This window comes from Elephas maximus, chromosome 19 (assembly GCF_024166365.1).
Source record: "Elephas maximus indicus isolate mEleMax1 chromosome 19, mEleMax1 primary haplotype, whole genome shotgun sequence".
NCBI lineage: Eukaryota > Metazoa > Chordata > Mammalia > Proboscidea > Elephantidae > Elephas > Elephas maximus.
In genome coordinates, this window is record NC_064837.1 from 6910896 (window position 1) to 6933599 (window position 22704).

A 22704-nucleotide genomic window follows, 5' to 3' on the forward strand; every position below is an offset into this window, starting at 1 on the left:
ACACTGCCCGGTCCTGCGCTATCCTTAAAATTGTTGTTATGCTTGAGCTCATTGTTGCAGCCACTGTGTCAATCCACCTCGCTGAGGGTCTTCCTCTTTTCTGCTGACCCTGTACTTTGCCAAGCATGTTGTCTTTCTCCAGAGACTGATCCCTCCTGACAGCATGTCCAAAGTATGTAAGATGCAGTCTCGCCATCCTTGCTTCTAAGGAACATTCTGGTTATACTTCTTCTAAGACAGATTTGTTCGTTCTTTTGGCAGTCCATGGTGTATATTCAGTATTCTTCCCCAACACCACAATTCAAAGGCATCAATTCTTCTTCGGTCTTCCTTATTTATTGTCCAGCTTTTGAATGCATATGAGGCAGTTGAAAATATCATGGCTTGGGTCAGGCGCACCTTAGTCTTCAAGGTGACATCTTTGCTCTTCAACACTTTGAAGAGGTCCTCTGCAGCAGATTTACCCAATGCAATGCGTCTTTTGACTTCTTGACTGCTGCTTCCATGGCGGTTGATTGTGGATCCAAGTAAAATGAAATCCTTGACAACTTCAGTCTTTTCTCTGTTTATCATGATGTTGCTCATTGGTCCAGTTGTGAGGATTTTTGTTTTCTTTATGATGAGGTGCAATCCATACTGAAGGCTGTGGTCTTGATCTTTATTAGTAAGTGCTTCAAGTCCTTTTCACTTTTGTTGCTAGCTGCCATCAAGTAGACCCCCGATGGTTGTGATCCATAGGGTTTTCATTAGCTGATTTTCAGAAGTAGATCACCAAGCCTTTCTTCCTAGTCTCTCTTTATCTGAACGCTCCACTAAAACCTGCTCAGCTTCACAGCAATGGCAAGCCTCCACTGACAGAAAGGTGGTGGCTGCACATGAAGTACATTGGCCAGGAATTGAACCCACGTCTTTGGCATAGAAGGCGAGAATTCTACCACTGAGCCACCACGATCCTCCCTCTGATTTCTAGTTCTAGGCTCTTATCCCACTATATTAGATCTCCTGTGTGATACCTGAGAGAGGTCCGGAGATCACTCCAGTTCTGAGGAAAGAAGGTTTGCTGTTGGTTGTTAGTCTCCAGGTGGTGGGATCCATTTCCACCTACAAGCAACTTTGAAGAGTTGCAGAGGTGTGCCCTCATCTCCAACTACAGACTAGTAGTGAGTCCAGAGCTTTCAGACAAAGAAATCCCAGCAGACAGATACCCTCTTTACCTGTCCTTCTCATCCAACAAAATGCTGATGTTTGCGAAATACTGCTCATACTATTGATGAAATCAGGCTTCTGACATTTGTTATGAAGATGCAGAAGTGTGCTATTTTTTTCACCTCAAATGGTAGAAAGAAAACCAAACCAAACCAAACAAAACAAAAATGGAAATAAATATAATTCCTTTTGCCTTTAAAAAAAAAAAATTAAGTAGCTGCAAATAGTTTTGTTTCCATAGACCCTGCCTTACCAATGAACTGGATTTTTAAAAATCTGACCGTTGCTTAGAAAGGACTGTAATGAAAGTAAAGCAACTTGCCAACCAACTTTCCTTCCCTTTTTCATGTTTTTTGGACCCCCAGTGCATCCTTGCCAGGATCCCACCCCCAGATCAAAAAGATTGGGAACTTTTTGGGGGGGGAACTTTTTTTTTAAGTTAAAATTGACACTAAATTTTAAAAATATTTTAACAATTGTACAAATATTAAAGTTAATATTATTGTTATTATTTTTAGCTGACAAGGAGTTGGTACCTGACTCACAGTGACCCCATGCACAACCGAATGAAACCTGGCTGGATCCTGGGACATCCCCGTGATTGGATACAGATTGGGCTATGGTGATTCATAGGGTTTTCATTGGCTGATTTTCAGAAGGAGATCACCAGGCCTTTCTTCCTAGTCTGTCTTAGTCCAGAAGCTCTGCTGAAACCTATTCAGTACCACAGCAATGGACAAGCCTCACTAACAGATGAGTGGGGGCTGCACATGAGGTATATTGGCCAGGAATCGAACTCTGGTCTAATGCATGGAAAGTGTGGTTTCTACCACTGAACCCCACTGTTCCCCAAAGCTAATATAAATGATTCCATTTCAACAGTTTTCAGTTAACAGGAGTCAAATTCCATATGGTTTTAGGGCAGGGGCTGGCATCTTGGTTGAGTCTATTGTATGAACTCTACAGGCTTTAGCCAAAGTTTAGCATTCAAAGGTGCATACCCTATAGTCTAAGTGCAGGAATGACAGTTTGCAAGAATTACCTTGTCACTATCCAGGTTTTTCCTTTGTTCATGGAATTCGGTTGGACTTTTCAGTGCTGAAACAGAAAAACAAAGGTGTGAATTGAGTGGGGTTAGGGACATCGATCAATATTGCAATATTGGCTGGTGTGCTTGCTCAGCTATGCAGAGTATGGAGGTGATCACCTTTATCAGGCCAACAAGCAATTAAAGAGGAGAGGCCTGGAGGGCACTTGCTCCCCTAAAGCCACGGGATACAGAAGAAGGTGGGATTCAGGCCTAAAACAGGAGGAGCAGGAGAGGCAGAATGTGCGACAGGAAGAGATGGTGGAGGCAGGGCATTCCAAGTTCCTGTGGGCAACTGGAGATGGAAGTGATGCTTCTCTTCGAGGGAGAGGAGTGGACTGGGATAACTAAGACCCTCTCTGACTTTGCTCTGCCCTTGGGTGCAAAAGCCTGGTGGATGGCTGTGGTCTGTGTTTGAGGTGCGTGTTGTAGGAAGGAATTTGTATTTTAGGTAAGTCACAAATGGCTTACCCAAAGCCATCAGATAATGGCTGGTTGGTCAGGCACACTCAACCAAGGGTGTTGAGGGAGAAACACAGAATCAGACTTTAAGGGCTGGAAGTGACCTTGGGGACACTGACATCTAACCTTACTCTGTATAGAATGGGGAAACTCAGGTCCACAGATATTGATTGGCTTGCCTAGAGTCACACAGCCAGGGCTAGGAGTGTTGGTCCTCCAACACCCCTAGCCTCTTTCAAGGTGTGATACCCAAAAAAATCTAACAACTGGGAGACACAGCTCTGGCCCTTCCTAGCACACACCAGCTTTACAGAACCTGGACCACTGCACCACCGTGAACTGGTGGGATGCCAGCTCTTCTCCTTCTACTACACACTGCTGCTCCTCATGGCTGTCTCACGGCACCTCTTCAGGGCAGCCTGGCAAACTCTTCTGACTTAGTGAAGAAGCAGAACACCATTCTGCCAGATTCTACATTCTCATTGGTTTTCCCGGTCCCCTGACACAACCTTAATCAAGAGCTGCAAACAATCACTTTTCATTGCAAGTGACGAAGTTAATCACAGGTTAAAAAAGTGCATTGGTATTTTCTGAATATTGAGGCTGGACAAGTAGATGAATCCCATGATCCCAAGTTCTACTACTACTCCAACAGATGTCCACTCTTACTCCATAGGCAGTGAAAAGTTCTTCCAAACCTTGGTGGTATCAAAGCTGAGTTTCTGGCCACATAGGCACATAAGGCTGTGTGTTTGTGTATGTGTGCATGTGTGTGAGTGTGTGATAGCCTGTGTGTGTGTGCCTCATTTGTCCTTTAAGATGGTACTGAATTTGAGCACAGTTTTCAGAAGGACTTGCTGGACTTCAAGCAGACTCAGCTGTAATCTTGGTGCCTGGTACACGGTATTATCCTCTATGGAGGAGGTCGCTAGGGAAGCTACTAAGGCATGCTCCCTATAAATCTCCCTGCAAAATAGTCTTAGCTGGCTGGCTTGGGCCAAGTATAGATTACAAGCACCCTTCTCCTCATTTTGACCAGAGATTAAGAGGCTTCATTCTCATAGGAAGAGAAATGAATATGTTGCTTGAATATCATATTTCCCACTAATCTAATACCAGCTTCTCTTTGTTGCTTTTCACTCTTAAAATGTCCTTCTCTGCAAAACCTGTCACTTAGGATGGTCTTTTCTCCATTTCTCCTCGTTTCATGCCTCCAAGAAATCATCTGGAGACTTGTGCAGTTTTACTGCATTGCTCACAGATCTTTGGTTTTGTTCTTGTCATCATCTTTAGTAAGGAGCAGCCTTTCCCTGCTTTTGATCACAGTTGAAACTTACATTGAGAGTCTTCTAAAAAACAATTCCCATCTCACCAGGCAACTAGATCATACAATGTCTGCTTTAAGTCCAGTGAGCCCTTATGAATTTCTCTAAAATCAGTACAAACAGATTTTCACCTGTCCTATAGCCAAAAAAAAAAAAAAATTTTTTTTTTTTTTTTTTTATATAGCCCAGTGGTCATTTAATTAGGCATTATATATTGGTGCGGCTAATCATATGATCCAGTAAAGGAATTGATCTTAGTATTGCCTTGTTAAGTGGTTAAAAAGAACAGCACAGATTTTTCCTCAAGAGGCCATCACTAAGGGAATGGTATGGGTATTTCTTGAGCTATCCTTTACATTCCAGACTCTCTTGGCTCTAACTGGCCTTGGGTTTGGGTTGGGGAGGTTATCTGGTCTTTTGTTCCTGAGGCTTTTCAAATCTCATGAGCAGAGCTTGCTAATTATTCTAAGAAACATTGCATTTTCTGTACCTCAGTTTTGTAGAGCTATAATTCATCACTTCTTGCTATTAATTAATCCTTTGTGAAATGATTCACACAGTCCAGCTCTCTGATGCTAGGAGCAAAAAGGTCTTCTAGACCCTTTTACCACACAGTAGGAGAAGCTACATCTGTTTAGCAAGGACTTTGGAAGAAAGCCAAAGAGGTCCACACACTGCATTTTACCACACACTGTTCTCCTTGGGGCTTAAGAGGTGTTATGGGGGCACTGGACTCATGTCAGACTATTGGAAACTACCCTACCACGGCCCTGGCATAGATATTTGCCTGTTCCCGTGACTCCAGAGAATGGGGGTTTTAGTGCCCTCCTCTAAGGGGTCAGCAAGAACCACGATGCCCACCTCCCATCACTAGCTGGCTTTCTGGGAAATACGTAAAGTACCTCTTTTGCTGCCAGCTCTGGGAGTATCAAATGGCAAAATTGTGTATTTAAAGGACACTGACATTTAAGATTGAAAAGAAATTTGAGTTTCTAAATTAAAATGATAATAAATCAATGTGATTTCAAATTGAAATATGGTTGTAAATTTAGTCAGCCACACATCTAACCCATCCCACCAGAGGAAGATTAATCTCTTCTCACAAGGAAATTCATGTTCTCGCCTCAGAGTTTAGTTACGGTTGTTCCTATTTCTGTCCCCATAGCTCTGGCTAATTTGGGTCAGCTGTGCGTATAAAAAATTATAAACATTTGCTTACTGAGAGCTCAGAAAAAGATCCTGAGATAGGAACAGGCCTCCTGTAGGCTCCAGCTCTCCACTCTACCCACATGCCCCCAATTTGTTGTTGTTACTGTTGTCGGGTCAGCTCTGACTCATGATGATTTTATGTATAACAGAACAGAAAGTTGCCCTGTCCTGTGCCATCTTTGATTCCTGATATAGGATTCCAGAAAAAGGAGAAAATGAGCCCCTCAGTGAGGCCACTGATAAGTCAGTTGAGGAGAGGGGCTGGAGCTTTGGGACAGAGCAGGGAGCCTGGTGGTGGTACAGAGGCAGGCCTGTGCTGGTGTGGGGAGCCTGACTCTCACAGAGTTGCTCTCACAGGCAGGGCAGGGCTTGAGAGCTCGGAGAGAACCCAGCACCATTGGTTATGAAGGACAAGGACCAAGAGGAAAAACCAAAGGGCTAGGGTCCTGGACCAGCAGCTACAACAGTTACTCTCAAAGTGTTGCCCCTGGAGCAGCATCTTTGACCTCACCTGGGAACTTGTTAGAAATGCAAATTCTTGGGCTCCATCCTAGACCTATAGAATCAGAAACCCAGAGGTGGGACGTAGCAACCTGTGTTTTAACAAGCCCTCCATGGGGTTCTGGTGCAGGTTCAAGTTTGAAAACCACTGCTCTGGAGTTGACAAGGGCAGTGGTTCCTGACCTAGGCCCTTGGGAATCTAGGAGTTGAAAAGGTAGTAATAGATTTCCAGGACTTATTGTCAGTATTTCAAAAAGCTGGACAAAAACTTTGATATGTTTGTTCAGAGAAAGGCTGCTTAGGCTAATCAAACTGTCACTTTTCATTGCTGCTCCTTCTAATCATAGCATCCAGTTTATTAACAGTTGTTCTGATCAAAAAGCGTTGGCTGATACATTCATATGCTGTTAAATTGAAAACAGATAGATGGATTAATAATTACTTAATGTGTGTAGGAATTTTGGTGGAGGGGGAGACAAAATTATTTCAAACATAAGATCCACAGCAGTGATGGGTGTAATTAAGGAAGTCCTAGGTGACTAATAGTTTGGGACCATGAGTTTGGGCTCTGTCCTGGCTTTGCCATTTATTTTTGTTACAGAGCCTGAGTAAGACTGGCAGTCTTCTGTGCTCTCAAGCTCTCACCTATAGTAACGCTTGTTCTCTCTTTGCCTCACTTGTAAAGACAAATTGGACCATAAGTACTTTTCTTCCAAGCAAATGAGATACAGCCTATGTATAAGTAATAGCACTTCGGAAATTATATTCCAAATAATAAACAGAAAATTGCTTATTCAGTGCCCAAAGGATAGTCTTAAAATAATAAAAAAAAAAACTAGTGTTAGGGGGTTAAAAATAGTGCATTTTCCCTAGGTGACCAGTTGCCACTGAGTCAACTCTGACTCATGGTGACTCCATGTGTGTCAGGGTAGAACTGTGCTCCATAGGGTTTTCAATGGCTGATTTTTCAGAAATAGATCACCAGGCCTTTCTTCCAAGCTGCTTTTGGGTGGACTGGAGCCTCCAAGTTTTCAGTTAGCAGTCAAAGCACATTGATTGTTTGCACTGCCCAAGGACTCCTTTCCCCAGTAGCTTATGCTATTTAAGCCCTGGCTTGCCTACCTGGAGAATTTGATGCAACATACGTGAGTGCTTTGGACATTCTCGGAAGAAGGGTACAAAGAATATTCAGCCTATAATTGGTTGTTTACTAGTTTCTAAGAAACAAGGAATTTAAAAATTGAAGAAAAGAGCTGGGGGAAAAAAGAAGTTAGGTTTGCTGCAAATGGACTTGGTATGAAAACCTGAGGCACCTGTCCTAGCTCTGAATTTCAGATGTTAGAAGGAAGGGAATAGGCGCACAGATGGATGCCCGTGTGCCGTGTTCTGCTCAAACAGCCAACAGTGTGTGGTAGGGTGCTGGGGGGAAAAGCCAAGTCAAATGAATGCACTGAGGAAAGGAAGAAAGACTTCGCCCAGGCAACTTCTCAAAACTATGGTGAAGCTGCATGTTGTATGGGTGCAGGAACTGCCCCGGCCATCCTTCTTGCTATTCAGAAGAAGAATCACAGAGTTCAGGGATTTACCAAGGCTTGCCAGTAAATGTGTGGCTGCTGTGGCTTGGATTAGTCTGCAAAACAAATAAAGGCGGCACCATTCATAGACAGCTCATTGTATCTTTCAATTCATTGACATTGATCAGATCACAGAACCAAGCTGCCCAGACTTCATCCTGCCCTGCGGCGGCTTTCTCGGAGATGCTGCAGACAAGTGACAGCCTCTCTGGGACCCAGGTCCTCTAAAACCCCTTTCAGATCTATAATCTTGTCTTCTGTATTCCCTGCTGGGGTCAACCCCGTTAGCAGAGGGGGAGGGAGGAATACAGTCATTTCTTTCCTTCATGCCTCCCTGAATCCCGCTCCCCTGGAGTGAAGTTGTCCGATGTTGTTAAGGCATAATTAAGTGGGGGCGATTCGAGGCTGCTTCTGGATTGTAAGCACTTTGAAATTAAAATCGTGCCTGACATCTCTGTGTGTTCCACGGGGCCTTCCTCATAGCACGTGGTTAATATTTACTGAGCTGCTCCATGACCATTTTACTGAATCTAATTCACAGAGGTGATCACTCTTCTACACTAAGGCTACTGAAGGGGTTGGAATAAAATAGTGTCATTTGATGTTCTACCTAGGAGACTAATGGCCGGGAAAGAACTATAGGGGAAAGTTTGCATGAGAAATGATCCTAGGTCTACAAGGGGACATGATTGGCTCTGTCCTGAGGCCTAGAAGCCATAAGCCTAGAAGAGAGGGAGCATGAAACCATTTTCTTTGAGTCTCAGGAGGTGGTGGCAAGCCAACAAACAGAATCGTTGATTCAGCTGCCATTGAGCCGGCCCCAACTCATGGTGCCTTTACATATAAACAGGACTGAATGTTGTCTGGTCCTGTGTCATCTTCATGATCTCCCCAAACCAGGCAATTTTAAGTCTTCATCTTGAGATTCAAAGGTGGGATGTTGGAGAGAAACTTATTTATTTTTAAGTCTAAACAATAAATTCTTAACTATTTCTAAGCTAACTTCAATTTCACTAAGATTTCATGACTATTTTGAAATGCGGATTCTACAACTGATACTGTAAATGTGAAAGCAACCGTGGGATCTGGCTTGGGCCCATGAGCCTGGCCCGAGAATACTTTCCCCACTGTCTAAAGTTGTTTGGGAGCTCTGAGTTGGCCCTCATAACCTTGGCTTTCTAGGCCAAAAGTCAAAAAATGAGGCCCTTAGATTCATTTCAGGCACCTGAAGTAGAAAATCCTAAATCCGTGAGTACAAAGTAAATGCTTAAGACAAGCGATTAAGGAGGATTTTAAAGAGAATTCACCGCTGCTTGGTGTGGACCGTTTACTGTTCAGCAGCGACCTCAGACCCTTCAGGATGCGTGCCCAGGAAGAGGAAGTGAAGAAAAGCCAATTCGTCTGGACTTGATTCGCTAGTCAACTGCAAATGTACAGGGTTCCGGGCATTGGAGTCAGCGTGGAGAGAAACCTTATAATTCAGCCATGATTTGGGTGTAGAACTGAAGATCTACCATAGGGCTAAATCAGTGGAATTTTTTTATCCAGTGTTGCTTACACTCTAGGCATAAGTTGTGATGTAGAACCTGGAGCCATCTGCTTAAAAACATTAGTTTATCCTTGCCATTTTCACACATTTAAAAAATTTTTCCAAATTCCAATTGAATTTTTGAGGCATAAAAAGCTTTATGATAGAAACTTCACTCTAAAACCCCTAAGTGCTTTAAAAGGTAAAGTGATTCCTTTTGAACATTTAGAAAAGAGGCCTCAGCAGGCACGATTTTAATGACTTCTTTATATGTATTGGGACGATACAGGCTTCGTTTTAGCAGGTTCTGGTCTCAATTTGGCCACAAAAGGAGGATTGCATCTTTTGCAGTGGACAGGAACTGGAGGTTTTTGTTAAACTCACATAATTCAAGCCAAATTCTGCCAAAGAATGGCAGGTGCTTCTGTTGCTCAGCAGAAAATCATACCACTGCATATAATAACATAATAACACAAGAACAATTTACAATTCGCTTGGCCATCGGCTTTGAATTTAGGCAATTTATGAAAAGTTTTAAAATTTGGAAGGGGGATTGTAATTATTTCAAATATTATGGATAAAGTGAGATTTTAGTAATACTTATATTTTGCACACATTTAAATTCAAATTTGCGGAAAATGGAATCATACTGGCCCTGGCTTTGGGATATTTGAAAGATTTTAGGCTCCCTCGACCTCAGTTTCATCAACATTAAAGACAGTAGAGATGGGGCTGGGTCAGAGGCTCTGACGCTTACCTCTGGAGAGAAGCAGCACCCTGTAGGGGCTCCTCAGGGGCTTCTGCCAGCAATGAGGGCAGGCTGCTCACGCGAATGGAGGCTGCCAATCCAGTGTGGCTTTTTGATGACTTTTCGTGTTCGGAAGTTTTCTTTTACAGTTACAAAAATGGACAAGCACTGACTTCCAATGACTATTAGCTTTTCTTCTTTCCTCTTCCCTCCCTTTTTCCTTCCTTTTTTAGCGTTTCAAATAAGTAAAGTATTTCTTTTAAGAAAAGAAAGTTCTCTTGTGGAACACAGAACATAGTATGTTCCATTGTGAACTGTATGTATGTGCTTTTCTTATCACCTTTCCCCCAAAATCCCGAGTCTGTACCAAGGACTAGTGTAGCTCACTGTTGCCGTTCCTGCCATGCCTGGCACAGTAGCCTGCACGGAGGCTGGTTTACAGTAAAGCTTGCTGACTTATAGTCAATTAAAAAGACCCTGACACTACTGCCTCCTCTTTCCTTCTGGAGCCCCAGGTGCCTGAGTAAAACGCACGCTGCTGTGCCATGTGTTTAGATGGCAAGCTTAGTCTGACTGGGCTGCAGAGGCTAAGTGTCTCTGTCCCCAATCTTACCAAGTGACAAAATGCCTCCTGGTTCTAGCTCACTGAGGAGAGCAAGACAGGAGAGGTTTGTCTTGGAAAGGCCTGGGGTGTGTGCTTGCCGTGGCTCTGACAGTTTTCCGTGGCAGAATCTATGCCCTTGGAAAGCCTGGTTGAGGGGAGGTGGCCAAAGACTGGGGAAACCAATGACTCTCAAACTTAGTCATTTTGCCGATTTAAATAATAATAATAATTTCATCAGTTATTGGTCTATTCACCAGAAATTATCTTAATAAAATGAACTATGGATGCAAAATTTCTTTAAGCAGTATTTCTTTATATGAACACTACTTAATTCTGGAAACCTTAGAGAACAAAATATATCTACATTGGGTCTTACAGTACAAATGAAGATTTGATTTACACAACTTAAGAGTTGTTATTTTAAAATATATCATAGGTTACTTTCTATTTTTATTTATTTATTTTTTTCCTGATTTCCAGAGATTTAATCCCATAAAAAAAAATCCCTCAAAGAAAGCTTATTCTCACCCAAGTGCTATTAAGACTCAGGCTCAGAGTATTTCATCACATGAGTTGAACTTCAAGTCAGTTATGCACGATTCGGCCTGGCTAAAAGATCCTGAGTTTATCTGCTCCCTTTGTTGTTAACTGCTGGGGAGTCAACAGCTGACTCCTGGGGACCCCATGCGCAGCAGGTGGTAGCGGCTCGTGACCAGCACGGAGGGTAAGAATTCTACCACTGAACCACCCTGCTCCCACGTCTGCTCCCTTTGCCTCTCCAGAATTAAGAGGAAAAGGGCACCGGTGGCGTAATAGATTGTTTAGTGCCTCTCCAGTTGATGTGCCCATCATATATTTATGGCCGTGCTGAGAGGATTCGCATGGATCTACGCTTGTCTACAGACTACTCTTTGTGAATAATCCTTCTAGATAATGGTTTAACAAAGTAGTTTTTACCCATTAGCAATAGAATTTGGTAAATTACTGGTGTGGTAAACTTTGAGGGAAGTAGTATTTGTTGTTGTTGTTAGTTGGTATTGAGTCAATTCCAACTCATGGCAACCCCATGTGTGTCAGAGGGTGTTCAAGGCTGTGACCTTTCTGAAGCAGACTACCAGTTCTGTCTTCTGAGGAGCCTCGGGGTGGGTTCAAACTACCAACTTTTCAGCTAGTGGTAGAGTGCATAACCATTTGTGCCATCAGGGACCTGAAGTAGTATTTACCTGACCTGAAGTCTCCAGACCTTTGGTTGTTCCTCTGTCTTTAGCGTCTCCACAGAAGGGCTGAATAGGACAAAAAAGCTCACAAATAGACACATCCCTTCTGTTTCTCATCATAGTTGTGAATATGGCTTAAGGAGCCTGGAAGCTGCAGGGTGAGCGGTTTTCGTGCTTAACAAACCTCTCAAGAGGTAGTTCCACAAAAAGGTCCTACTGGTTATTTTTTGTAGAGTTAAGCCATTAACAAAGAGATACTTTTGAATCACAAAAGAAAAGGCCTGAAAATTTCTTAGTTCTACTCTGGCTCTGAAGCACAAAATGTACTTATAATTTTTAGACTGCAGAGCATGGGGGTCCAGTGTCACTAACCACAAGACAGATTGTCAAGGGCAACCTCCCACTTGTCACCTCCTAAACTCTGAAGTAATAGTCATGATAGTATTATACAGGGGCTTGGATTTCTGCAGGTACCATGTGGATCTTGATTTTTCAAGTTTTGTTGGGGAGAAAGTTAGAAAATAGGACCTAAAGAGGCTTAAACTGTGACCTCATTTGTCCCAAGCACATTTCTCCTATTTCTCCTGTAGATAACCAAGAGTTATCGTTATTGCTGAACTTTTAGGAATTTCAAATGTATCTTCCAAGAGATGTGATGGTCTTTCTTCCTTGGCCCAGGTGACTCCAATGTTCCTAGAACGGCCTTGATACTCAGTCTTCCAGAGAGGAATCACTTGGCAATATTTAATTAACAGTGCACTATAGTACCCCAAACAGAGCTGAAACCAAGGAGGTGAGAAAAAGTTTACGTGAATGGCGCTTCAGAAAAAATGGTGATTTTATCCAATTTTAAAAGTAGGATAAGGGTTTTTGTGTTTACCTTAAAAACCAACCCACTACATTGGAATGTTAGGCACTTCATTAAGGGAACTTACATCCCTAAACCCAAAAGCCCACCGCCATTGAGTTGATTCCAACTCATAGTGACCCTATAGGACAGAGTAGAACTACCCCATAGAGTTCCCAAGGAGTGCCTGATGGATTCAAACTGCCAACCTCTTGGTTAGCAGCTGTAGTGCTTAACCACTATGCCACCAGGGTTTCCTTACATCCCTAAGGGAAGCCTTAATTATAGGTGAGTAGCAGTTGGGGTGAAGCACCAAAGGTCTAAAGATTCTGCTGTCACAGATTCCATGAGGATCTGGGGAGACTGACGCATTGGCTTAGACTAAGTGATTCTGAGGTGTTTAGAAAAAACCAAATCAGATGCTGTTGAGTCGATTCCAACTCATGGGGACCCCATGTGTGTCAGAGTAGAACTGTGCTCCATGGGGTTTTCAGCTGAATTTTTAGCAGCAGATTGTCAGGACTTTCTTCCGAAGTGCCTCCAACCTTTCAGTTAGCAGCTGAGTGCTTAACCATTTGCACAACCCCGGGACTCCCTGAGGCGCATACCAGCTCCCAGACACATGATCCTACTGTGATATACCAGTACATGAGAACACAAGTACTCACGTGGTATTATGCCTTGGTTAGTCAGTTGCTCCTGGGCCCTTCTCTGTTGAAGTCGTAACTGTAAAACTTAGAAAAGGAAGTGTTAGTTTGTGGGCTGGGCCTGCTTAGCCTTTATATTTGCAATGATTACAATCACTTATATTTTCAATATGCTTTCATATTTCTTCTCATTTTTCTTCCTAGAACAATTGCGAAAGTTATTGCACCAAAAACTAACCAAACCCATTGCCATCGAGTCAATTCTGACTCATAGAGACCCTACAGAACTGCCCCATAGGGTTTCCAAGGAGCAGCCAGTGGATTCGAACCGCCAACATTCTGGTTAGCAGCTGAGCTCTTAACCACTGCGCCACCAGGGCTCCAGTTGTTGCACAAAAGCAAAAACCAAACCCAGTGCCGTCGAGTCGATTCCGACTCATATCGACCCTATAGGACAGTGTAGAACTGCCCTGCAGAGTTCAGTATGTTTTTATTTCTGTGTTAGACGTGGTGGAAGAAGGCTCGGTGAAGTGCGGGGCTTGCAGGACTGGGCAGCGAACTGGAGACAGCTGGGGTTAGAACACCTGTCTCCTCTTTGAGGTGAATGTTATGTTTACAGCACGATGCTCCCCCTCTCCCCGCTACACCCCTTGAGAGACGAATATCATCGCATTCTGCCTGGCGGGTAGCTGGACCCAGTTACCCTCCAGTCAGTTCTGACTCGCAGCAACCCTGTGTATGTCAGAGTAGAACTGCTCTATAGGGTTCTCCTGGCTATGACTTTTCAGAAGCAGATCGCCAGGTGCCTTCTGAGGCACCTCTGGGTGGGTGCCTTTTGGTCAGTCACACATTTAACAATTTGTGCCACGCAGGGACTCAAAAGGGGAGGAAGAGTGAAAAGAGCATAGGCTTTGGAGTCCAAATGTCCAACTTGGGTTCAAATTCCCACCTCTACCCTCTGAATAAGGATCTAACTCTGGGCAAGCTGCTTAACCTCTCTGTCAGTTTCTTCGTTTGTAAATGTGAACAATGCCTACCCTGCTGTGTTGTTAAAAAGTTTGATAAAACGATTTGTGAAAATTTCTTTTCAGAGTGCCTGGCACATAACAGGTCATCCATAAATGGTAGTATTTTGAAAGAAACTGGAATTCATTTGAGAATTCAAAGAAAGGGCTATTGGATTTACAGTTTGCTTAGAAAAATTATAACATTGTAAAACATCCAAACAATACTCTATATTACAAAAATTTATGTCACTATTCATAGCACAAATGTTTTGTGTGTGTGTGTAAAATTATCTGTATAGAATTTGCAATTCTCTCCTTCTCTTTGCCCTTGCCCCCAGACACATTCCATCTTTGGACATTCAGCTTCTTCCCATGGATACTCCGTTGTCCCAGGTTAGGTGATTCCCTGTTTTGCTCCCCTGATTGGGCCTCCTGTGGATACATTATGCTGTCTGATGATTGGCGAGCACGAAGCTCGAGAACTATGGGCTCAGATCCAGACTAGATCATCTCATACCTTTACTATAGGCTCCCTCCTCGAATTGCCAGACTGATTCCCTATAATCACCTTTTAGAAGACAACTTCACACAGTGTCCTACCAAAAAAAAAAAAAAAAAAAACCCGTTGTCACTGAGTCAATTCTGACTCATGACAACCCCGTGTGTTACGCAGCAAAATTGCTCCACGGGGTTTTCCTGGCTGTCGTCTTTCTGGAAGAGATTGCCAGGCCATTCTTCTGTGGCTCAGCAGCTCCTTATTCTGGTATCTGTGGTCTTGTCCTACACAAGCTCTATTACCCACACAAGCTCTCTTCTCTGGTTTGATCTGTCTCCACCTGAGACTAACACCTGCTCCATGTGTTCACATCACTTGATTTTGATCATGATAACCTCACATGTGAAATGGTGTATAGTCTGATGCTACAATATAACTTTAATTTATTCCCAATAGTGGGCCTACTATGTAACTATTAGTTATTAAAATTTATTAAAGGACTGTAGTGGGACCTTCCTCACTTACTAATGTTTTAGTATAAACCACAGCCTGTTTCTAGGTGCTAAGTTCTAATTTATACTACTCCTTATACTCGTCCTTGACAGCAGTAGTGGTTCAGTGTAGAACTCTTTCCTTCTGTGCAGAAGACCCAGGTGTGATTCCCCGCCAAAGCACGGCATGCACAATTCCCACCTGTCTGGAGTGGAGGCTTGCGTGTTGCTATGATGCTGTATAGGCTTCGGCAAAGCTTCCAGACTGAGACAGGCTAGAAAGAAAGGCCTGGAGATCTACTTTCAAAAACCAGCCAGTGAAAACTCTGTGGTTCATAATGTTGTGCACACGACTGCCATGAGTCAGGGCTGACTTGACGGCAGCTAACAAAAGCAGCATAGTACTCCCTATCCTTTTCTCTTTTTTAAGTTGCAAAAGTAGCAAATGTTTTCTGTTTCAAGACGACAGGTTGAGCACACACCACAGATTCCTTTAAATAACAGAAAAGAGAGTTAAAAAAAACTCATACACTGAAAAAGGAGACTCATCAGTGGGCCAGAAACTATTAAAAAAAAAAAAAATCTATGAGACATGAAGAGACTATGGGATTGGACTGGAAAACTACACCCCTAGAGATACTCAAGTGAGTGAAAGCTGTGCCTAAAAACCCCAAACCAAGCCCCTTGTCATCAAGCCGATTCTGCCCCGTAGTGACCCTAAGGACAGAGTAGAACTGCCCCATCGGGTTTCCAAGGATGACATCTTAATGGAAGCAGACTGCCATATCTTTCTCTCGAGGAGCAGCTAATGGGTCGAAACTGGCGACTTTTCAATTAGCAGCCGAACACGTAACCACTGTGTCACCAGGGCTCCTAGAATCCTCCGTAAGCAGGAGCAGGAGGGGTCCAATGCTCAACCTAACAGGGTTATTACTTGGGGTACCAAAGTAAGAGATCAACCTCTGCATGTCCTGCACCCCTCCCCACCTTGGGCCAGTGGCTGTGTGGGCAAGCCCACCTCCCATTGGCGAGACACGGGTGGACTCCAGGCTGTGGCAATACTCAAGAATGTCAGGAGCTCCTCATCACCTGGAACTAACTACTGCTTCTCTGTCCCTTCCTCACAATCCCTGAAATTGGATCAAAACACAAATGTCACCGACAGGTGTTTTCCCTGCAGACCGGGCTCACCAATGCATCAGACAGTGTAACAGGCATCCACAAGGGCACAACGGGAGGGACAAGCAGGGATGGTCTAACCCGTGATGAAAGTCTGCACCATGAGAGAGACACCAACATTACCTAATGAAAGGACGGGTCCTCCAGGCAGCAGCGTGAACAAGCAGAACAAGCCTTTCTCAGACAGGCAAGAGAATTTTCATCGACAAATAATAACGAGAAGAAGAATAAATGAAAGATCAAAGTAAAATTTTTGTTTATTAAAATAAACTCGAGTAGATGGCTGAATATAGCTAAACATGAATTAGAAAGCTAGAAGTTCGAGCCGAACTTACAACTGTGCTCAAGTTGCTAATTTGCTTAGGATGTAGCTCAAAGGGATGAAAGGATGGGAAGCAAAAACAGTATGTACTCAATGCAGAAAAAACATATAAATATGCAAAATAGACAAAAGCTTCCAGGAAAAGACTTGTTATCCTTGAAATAGAGAGAATTATTTTTACTGTTTGATTCATGTACTCAAGTTCCTTTTTCCTATATGCTTATATGGGATCATATTCTAAGAATTCCTTAATAACTAAAAACAAAACAAAACAAAAACAAAAAATAGTTGCTGTTGAGTAGATCCAACTACTAGCAACCTTACAGGACAGAGTGGAGCTGCCCCATAGGTTTTCCAAGGAGCAGCTGCTGGATTCAAACCGTTGACCTTGTGGTTGGCAGTTGAGCTCTTAACCACTATGCCACCAGGGCTCCTTATTCCTTAATAAACTCTTTTTGTTAGCAATATGTCACGAATATATTCCCATGTCATTTAATATCCTTCAATAGATGTAGTTTTAGTAGCTGCATAGTATTTCATTTTTTTTGGTAATTTTACTTGGTTCCACAATCAATGCCCATGGAAGCAGCAGTCAAGAAATCAAATGACATATTTCATTGGGCAAATATGCTGCAAAAGAATTCTTCATAGTGTTGAAAAGCAAAGATTTCACTTTGAGGACTAAGGTACACTGCCTCCAAGGCATCATAGTTTCAATTGCCTTATATCCATGAGAAGGAAGACCAAAGTAAAATTCATGTCTTTGGATTATGGTGGTGGTGAAGAATATTGAATATACCATGTACTGCCAGAAAAATGAACAGATCTGCCTTGGAAGAAGTACAGCCAGAGTGCTCCTTGGAAGCAAGGATGGTAAGACTTCACCTCAGGTACTTTGGACATGTTATCAGGAAGGACCAGTCCCTGGAGAAGGACACCATGCTTAGTAAGGTAGAGGGTCAGCAAAAAAGAGGAAGACTGTCAACTGAGATGTATTGACACAATGGTTGCAACAATGGGCTCAAACATAGCAACGATTGTGAGGATAGCCCAGGATCTGGCAGTGTTTCGTTCTGTTGTATTTAGGGTCATTATGATTTGGAACCAACTTGATGTCACCTAAAAACACTAAACCAAATGCCCACTATTTGATATTTTCCCCATTTTCCTATTAAAAACGACAGTGGACATTCTTCATAGTTGATTTTTGGCCACATTGTTGAATTACATTAGGACAAATTCCTAGAAGTGGAAATGCCTGAGTTGAAGGCTTTTGGTGCATGGTGAAGTTTGCTCTCCTGAGAGGTTGTTCTGGACTCTTCTTACAGTGAAATGTGCCCGGGCTGTCCATTTCCCTTGGCCTTGATGCTCTCACTGCTTTGAGGCTGAGGAATTCTCTCATTTGAAGCTACAGGGCTGGCTGCCAGTTCAGGGCTCCAAGCCTAAAGGGAGTGGCCAGAGAGCCAGGCCCAGGGTGCTCTCAGCAGTGGAATTTGTCCCCGGGTGGTTTCTTCTCCAGGTTGGAAAAGCTCCAAAACGCCAGAGATCAGGGCTCGAATGACCACACCCCTTTGCTGTGGCTGCTTCTGGCCGCATCATGGCAGAAAGCTTGCCACCTCTAGCCTTGTGCTTGGGGAAACTGCCTTTCGCCTGGTCACAGCTGCCCCAGCTATTGCCTGGCCTCCTTCCTGGGCAGCCACTCTTTGTGCTTCCTTGGGTAGCACCTCCCTCACCACTTTCAGCTTGGCGTGACTATCTGTGTCCCCAGGCTCTTGGCAAACCTCCTCTCCTCTACTGTAGCTAAAAATACTCCAAGCAGGGATTACTCTTTGGTCCACGGCTGTCCCCACCCCCAGTTCTAATCACCTACAAATTACAGGCACTCACGGGGTCTTTTCCTCACTTCCTCTGAAGCCATGTTGTTATCTTTGGGAGGTGAAGGGGAGTCCATTCTTAGTGTCTTTTCCATACCAACCCATTGTGCCTTATGGGCAGCAGAAACCCCTGTAAGGGTTGGGCATTTGGGTATCAATCTTTTTAGCTTCTAGAACCAAAACACGTTCCCTCCTCTATTTTTGTATTATTTTAACCATTGTCATCAGAATTGGGAGTCAGATTTGTGCTCAAGTTGCTGCTTTACTCTGAAGTCCTGGGCTCTTGATTCTGACATCCTCATCTGTCCGGCTATGCTTGCCTCAGGACCATACTATTTAAATTATTCTAGGGTTATATTTTTTATGTCTGCTAGGGAGAATCTCATGTTATTCTTCTTTTATAAACATTTCTTGACTACCCTAGTCTGTTCTTTTTTTCTCTCTCTTTCTCTACAAAATGAGCTTCAGGATGAGGGTAGCAATTTCTGCCATTACACTAAGTGTCTACCACCCCAAAAGAAGGGGGACTATGTTCATTCAATGCTCTATAATCATCAGTGTAAAACCTATTCTGTCAGAGAAGCAGTCCCTGTTTAATGATGATGCTAAACAGGTTCAACAGAGCCTCCAAACTAAGACAGACTAGGAAGAAAGGCCTGGTGATCTATTTCTGAAAATTAGCCAATGAAAACCCTGTGGATCACAACAGTCTGATCTGAAACTCCATCATGGAGATGGCACAGGACTGCGGAGCTTCTCATTCCATTGCATATGGGGGAGCCAGGAGCTGGAGGCTGACTCAACTCCAGCTAATAACAACAAAGAATGTATAGAAACGTCTTGGTCAAGTATAGTGGGAGACCAGGACTAGATTCCAGCAGCTAGCTGGGAGCTGGAACACCTCTGCACACCACCTGGGCTTGCAGTTAGAAACATGTCGCTTGCCTGTGCCCAGCGGAGGAAGCCAAGCCACCCAGGAGAGGAAGCCCCAGGTGCAGTCGTGCAGGTCTCTTGAGAGTTGCGGGTTGAAGAGGAGGGAAACATCAGAAGTGATGAACACTGAGACGTTTCTCTTATCATCACATAGACAGCCACTCACAGGCCCAGCCCTGGTGGACAGACCCTTCTTGATGCAAAAGGAAGGCAGCTTATAGTGGAGCAAGAGTGTTTGCTATGGAAAATATAAATTTAAGCTTTCACTGCAACAAGTTGTGTGACCTTGGGCAAGTCATTCATTTCTACAATTTCTAGCATTTTCATCTGTATATAGCAATAATATTAATGATAAAAATAACAAAATCTACCATACCTATTTCACAAAATTATTGGGATGAAGTTAATGGGTTAACCACTTTCTAAACTATATAAGGTTATCAAACACCGTTAAGTTTTGTATTAATATTGGTTGCTTCAGGAGAAAGCCCACCTCTTTGGTTCTGGTTACAGAAATCAAAGAAGAAAAGGGAGGTTTAGGTTGAAGTGGGAACACTGGTTTGTAACTTTTACAAAATTGTCTGCTTCTGTTAAGGTGATGAGAAATTTGGAGATTAATGTCACTGAATTGTACGCATAAGAAAAGTGGAAATGGCAAATGTTTTGTTGTATATGTTTTTACGATGGCAAATGTTTTGTTGTATATGTTTTTACGACACACACACACAAGCATATGCTTACATTGTGGATGCCCGGGGCTGCCAGTCTCTGGGGAGGTGGTGTGCCAATTGTAGGAAGGGGGGACCAGGTCACAGGGGTAACAGCACCAAGTGAGGCAGGAGAGGCAGAGAACAGGAAAAGGGGTGGATGAAGAAGCCGGGTTGTTATTATTATGGATTGAGCTGTGTTCCTCCAAAACATGTGTTAGAATTCTCACCCCTATACCTACGGATGTATCCTTGGAAATGGGGTTTTCTCGATTACGTTAATGAGGGCCTATCGAGGTAGGGTGTATCCTAGAACTAATCGTGTCAGAGATACAGCAAGAGCAGATTAGGTACAGAGGCAAACACACAGGGAAGACAGATGCCACGTGAGGCTCACCTACTAGCCAAGGATTGTTGGCAGACTCCAGAAACCAGAGGAGAGGCTCACAGAAGGAATCAATGCCATGGAGACCCTGACTGGACTTTTAGCCTCCAGAATTGTGAGAAAATAAGTTTCTGTTCCTTAAAGCCACCCATTTGTGGCATTTCTGTTACAGTAGCACCAGGTGCTGAGACAATTACCACCATCTCAGATCAGTTCTTCTAGTTTCTTGTTCCCTTTATTTCTTCTCCCTATCTCTCTGACAGAAATCTTTAAGTACTGATAATTCCTGATAGGGAAGGCCAAGGGGACCAACTGGTACTGAGAATTGAAAAGGGCCAGTCTCTTGGATAGGGTTTTTAGATAAATCATCTCACTGAAACCTCTCAATAATGTGTTATGACCCTCACGTTACAGCTCTTCAGGCCCAGAGGCTTCAGGTGACTTATCCACGACCATACAGCAACAAAGTGAGGGAAACAAATTTCAAACCCATGACTTCTGACTCTAACGTTCTGCCTCACCGGTACAAGTTCCACATGGAACTATTAGGATAGGAAAACAATAACTTTTGCCATGCTATACCTTGTTTGTCAATGTATTTCCTCCATTGTGGAGAGGTCTGTCCAAATGAAGGAACCACTACACCATGGTGCGAGGCATGCTTCAAGCTACCTGCTCCCTAGGTAAGTCAACGTAAGGGACACTCAGCTCAAAATCACTGTTCACAATGTCTCCATAGTAACAGTTGTCCAGGGTACCATCCTGTTCTGGACCAAATAGGCAGCCAGGTTACTGTGCTGATGGACACAGGTGATGGCCTCAGCCTAGCTCTGGTGAGGAGTAGGGTCCAGAATGATCCCAGGCTCTGACGACATCACACAGAGTTGTTGCCATGGTTTTGGCAAGCAGTGTTGCTTTTCTGAGGATTGCAAAACACTTTATGTTCCAACCTCATGCTCACTCATTCCTGACAGAGTGGAAACTGTGTCTCCCTGGCTGAAATGTGCCTCTTGAGTCCAGCCCAAAGATGACATTTTTAGGAAAGTTTGAGAAGAATCCTGCTGCTGTTACTGAGTCACGATAGGGTGGCAATGGATCTTTTCTATTTAAAGAGTTTTGTGCTACTGTTGGAAAATGTCACATTGCTAGGGAACGGAGGAAATGGAAAACTTTTCCATTCGCCAGCAACAAAGAGAGTTGGTTGCTGAATGTGAGACAATGGATTTGCAGAGGAGTTCTGTTACCTGTCTGAGAGAAGTGGTAGGAGGTTGTCGGGGCTTTAATTTAAGAACATTGGTCTGGATAAGCTTGGTGCTCTACAAAGGGATTCTTATCTGGAATACAGTTCATATAATTCTAGATCCCATTCTGCTACTAAATATCTGTTACTGTAGACAGGTCCCAGGATCTCTCTGGATCTGAGTTTCAGTATGAACAAAATGAGATTAGGTTGGATCAGGATTTCCTTAATTTACCTGATAATAAGAATCTCCTGGGGCCCTGATTAGACACACACACATCCCCTTCCTAGAGACTGTCATCCAGTAGGTCTCGGGTAAATCGAGAATATGTTTTAACAAGTACTATAGGAAATTCTCATAACTCATAGCAGCCCTATAGGACAGAGTAGAACTGACCCATAGGGTTTCCAAGGAGCACCTGGTGGATTCGAACTGCCAACCTTTTGGTTAGCAGCCGAACTCTTAACCATTACGCTACCTACATCGGAATTGACTTGAAGGCAACAGGTTTTTTTGTTTGTTTGTTTCTAGGAAATTCTGAAGGAGAGGTAGGTTTGATAAACAACTGCAAGCTAAAAAGAAAAGAAAAGTCTGAGAAATTATTGTATAGGTCAACTTCTTATTTCTTTATCTACAGTTCTGGTAATTTTAAATTCATCTTTCAGGTGTTACACAGAAGCATTTTTATTCAAATCCGGTTGGTTTCTATTTCTAAGCCCTTTTATTAAAAAAACTAGTTGTCCAGTTGCTTCTAACTCGTGGAAACCCGTATGTGTCAGAGTAGACCTGTGCTCCCTAAGTTCTCAGTGGCTGATTTTTCAGAAGCAGATTGCCAGGTCTTTCTTCTGAGGTGCCTCTGGGTGAACTCAAACCATCAACCTTTCAATTAGCAGCTGAGCAAAGTAGCCATTGCACCACCCAGGGACTCTGAACACTTTAAAACAAGTCATATTACATGGCTTTGAAATGTCTGCAATGGGGAAAAAAAAATGTATCTTCTTTTTTCTATCAACTCAAACTTTATTTTTAATCATACTTTAGATGAAGGTTTACAGAGCAAACTAGTTTCTCATCAAACAATTAATACACATATTTTTTGTGACATCGGTGACCA

General features: G+C 43.2%; 1 protein-coding gene across 6 annotated transcripts in view; it reads right to left on the reverse strand.

Annotated features, from left to right (window-relative positions):
* MYOCD (myocardin) overlaps positions 1-22704 on the reverse strand; it is a 116967-nt gene that overhangs the window by 60226 nt on the left and 34037 nt on the right. For 2 of the 6 annotated variants that reach the window (XM_049859578.1, XM_049859579.1), the window contains exons 2-4: positions 12977-13042; positions 7377-7420; positions 2249-2304 (exon numbers count right to left, since the gene is read on the reverse strand). Coding sequence is in view for 2 of the 6 variants with exons in the window: in XM_049859576.1 (XP_049715533.1) it covers positions 2249-2304; positions 12977-13042 (122 nt within the window). In the remaining 4 variants the exon portion in view is untranslated. Of the gene's footprint in view, positions 1-2248; positions 2305-7376; positions 7421-12976; positions 15047-22704 lie in introns of those variants that run through there. The other 4 variants (XM_049859580.1, XM_049859577.1, XM_049859576.1 and 1 more) reach the window with 2 other exon arrangements.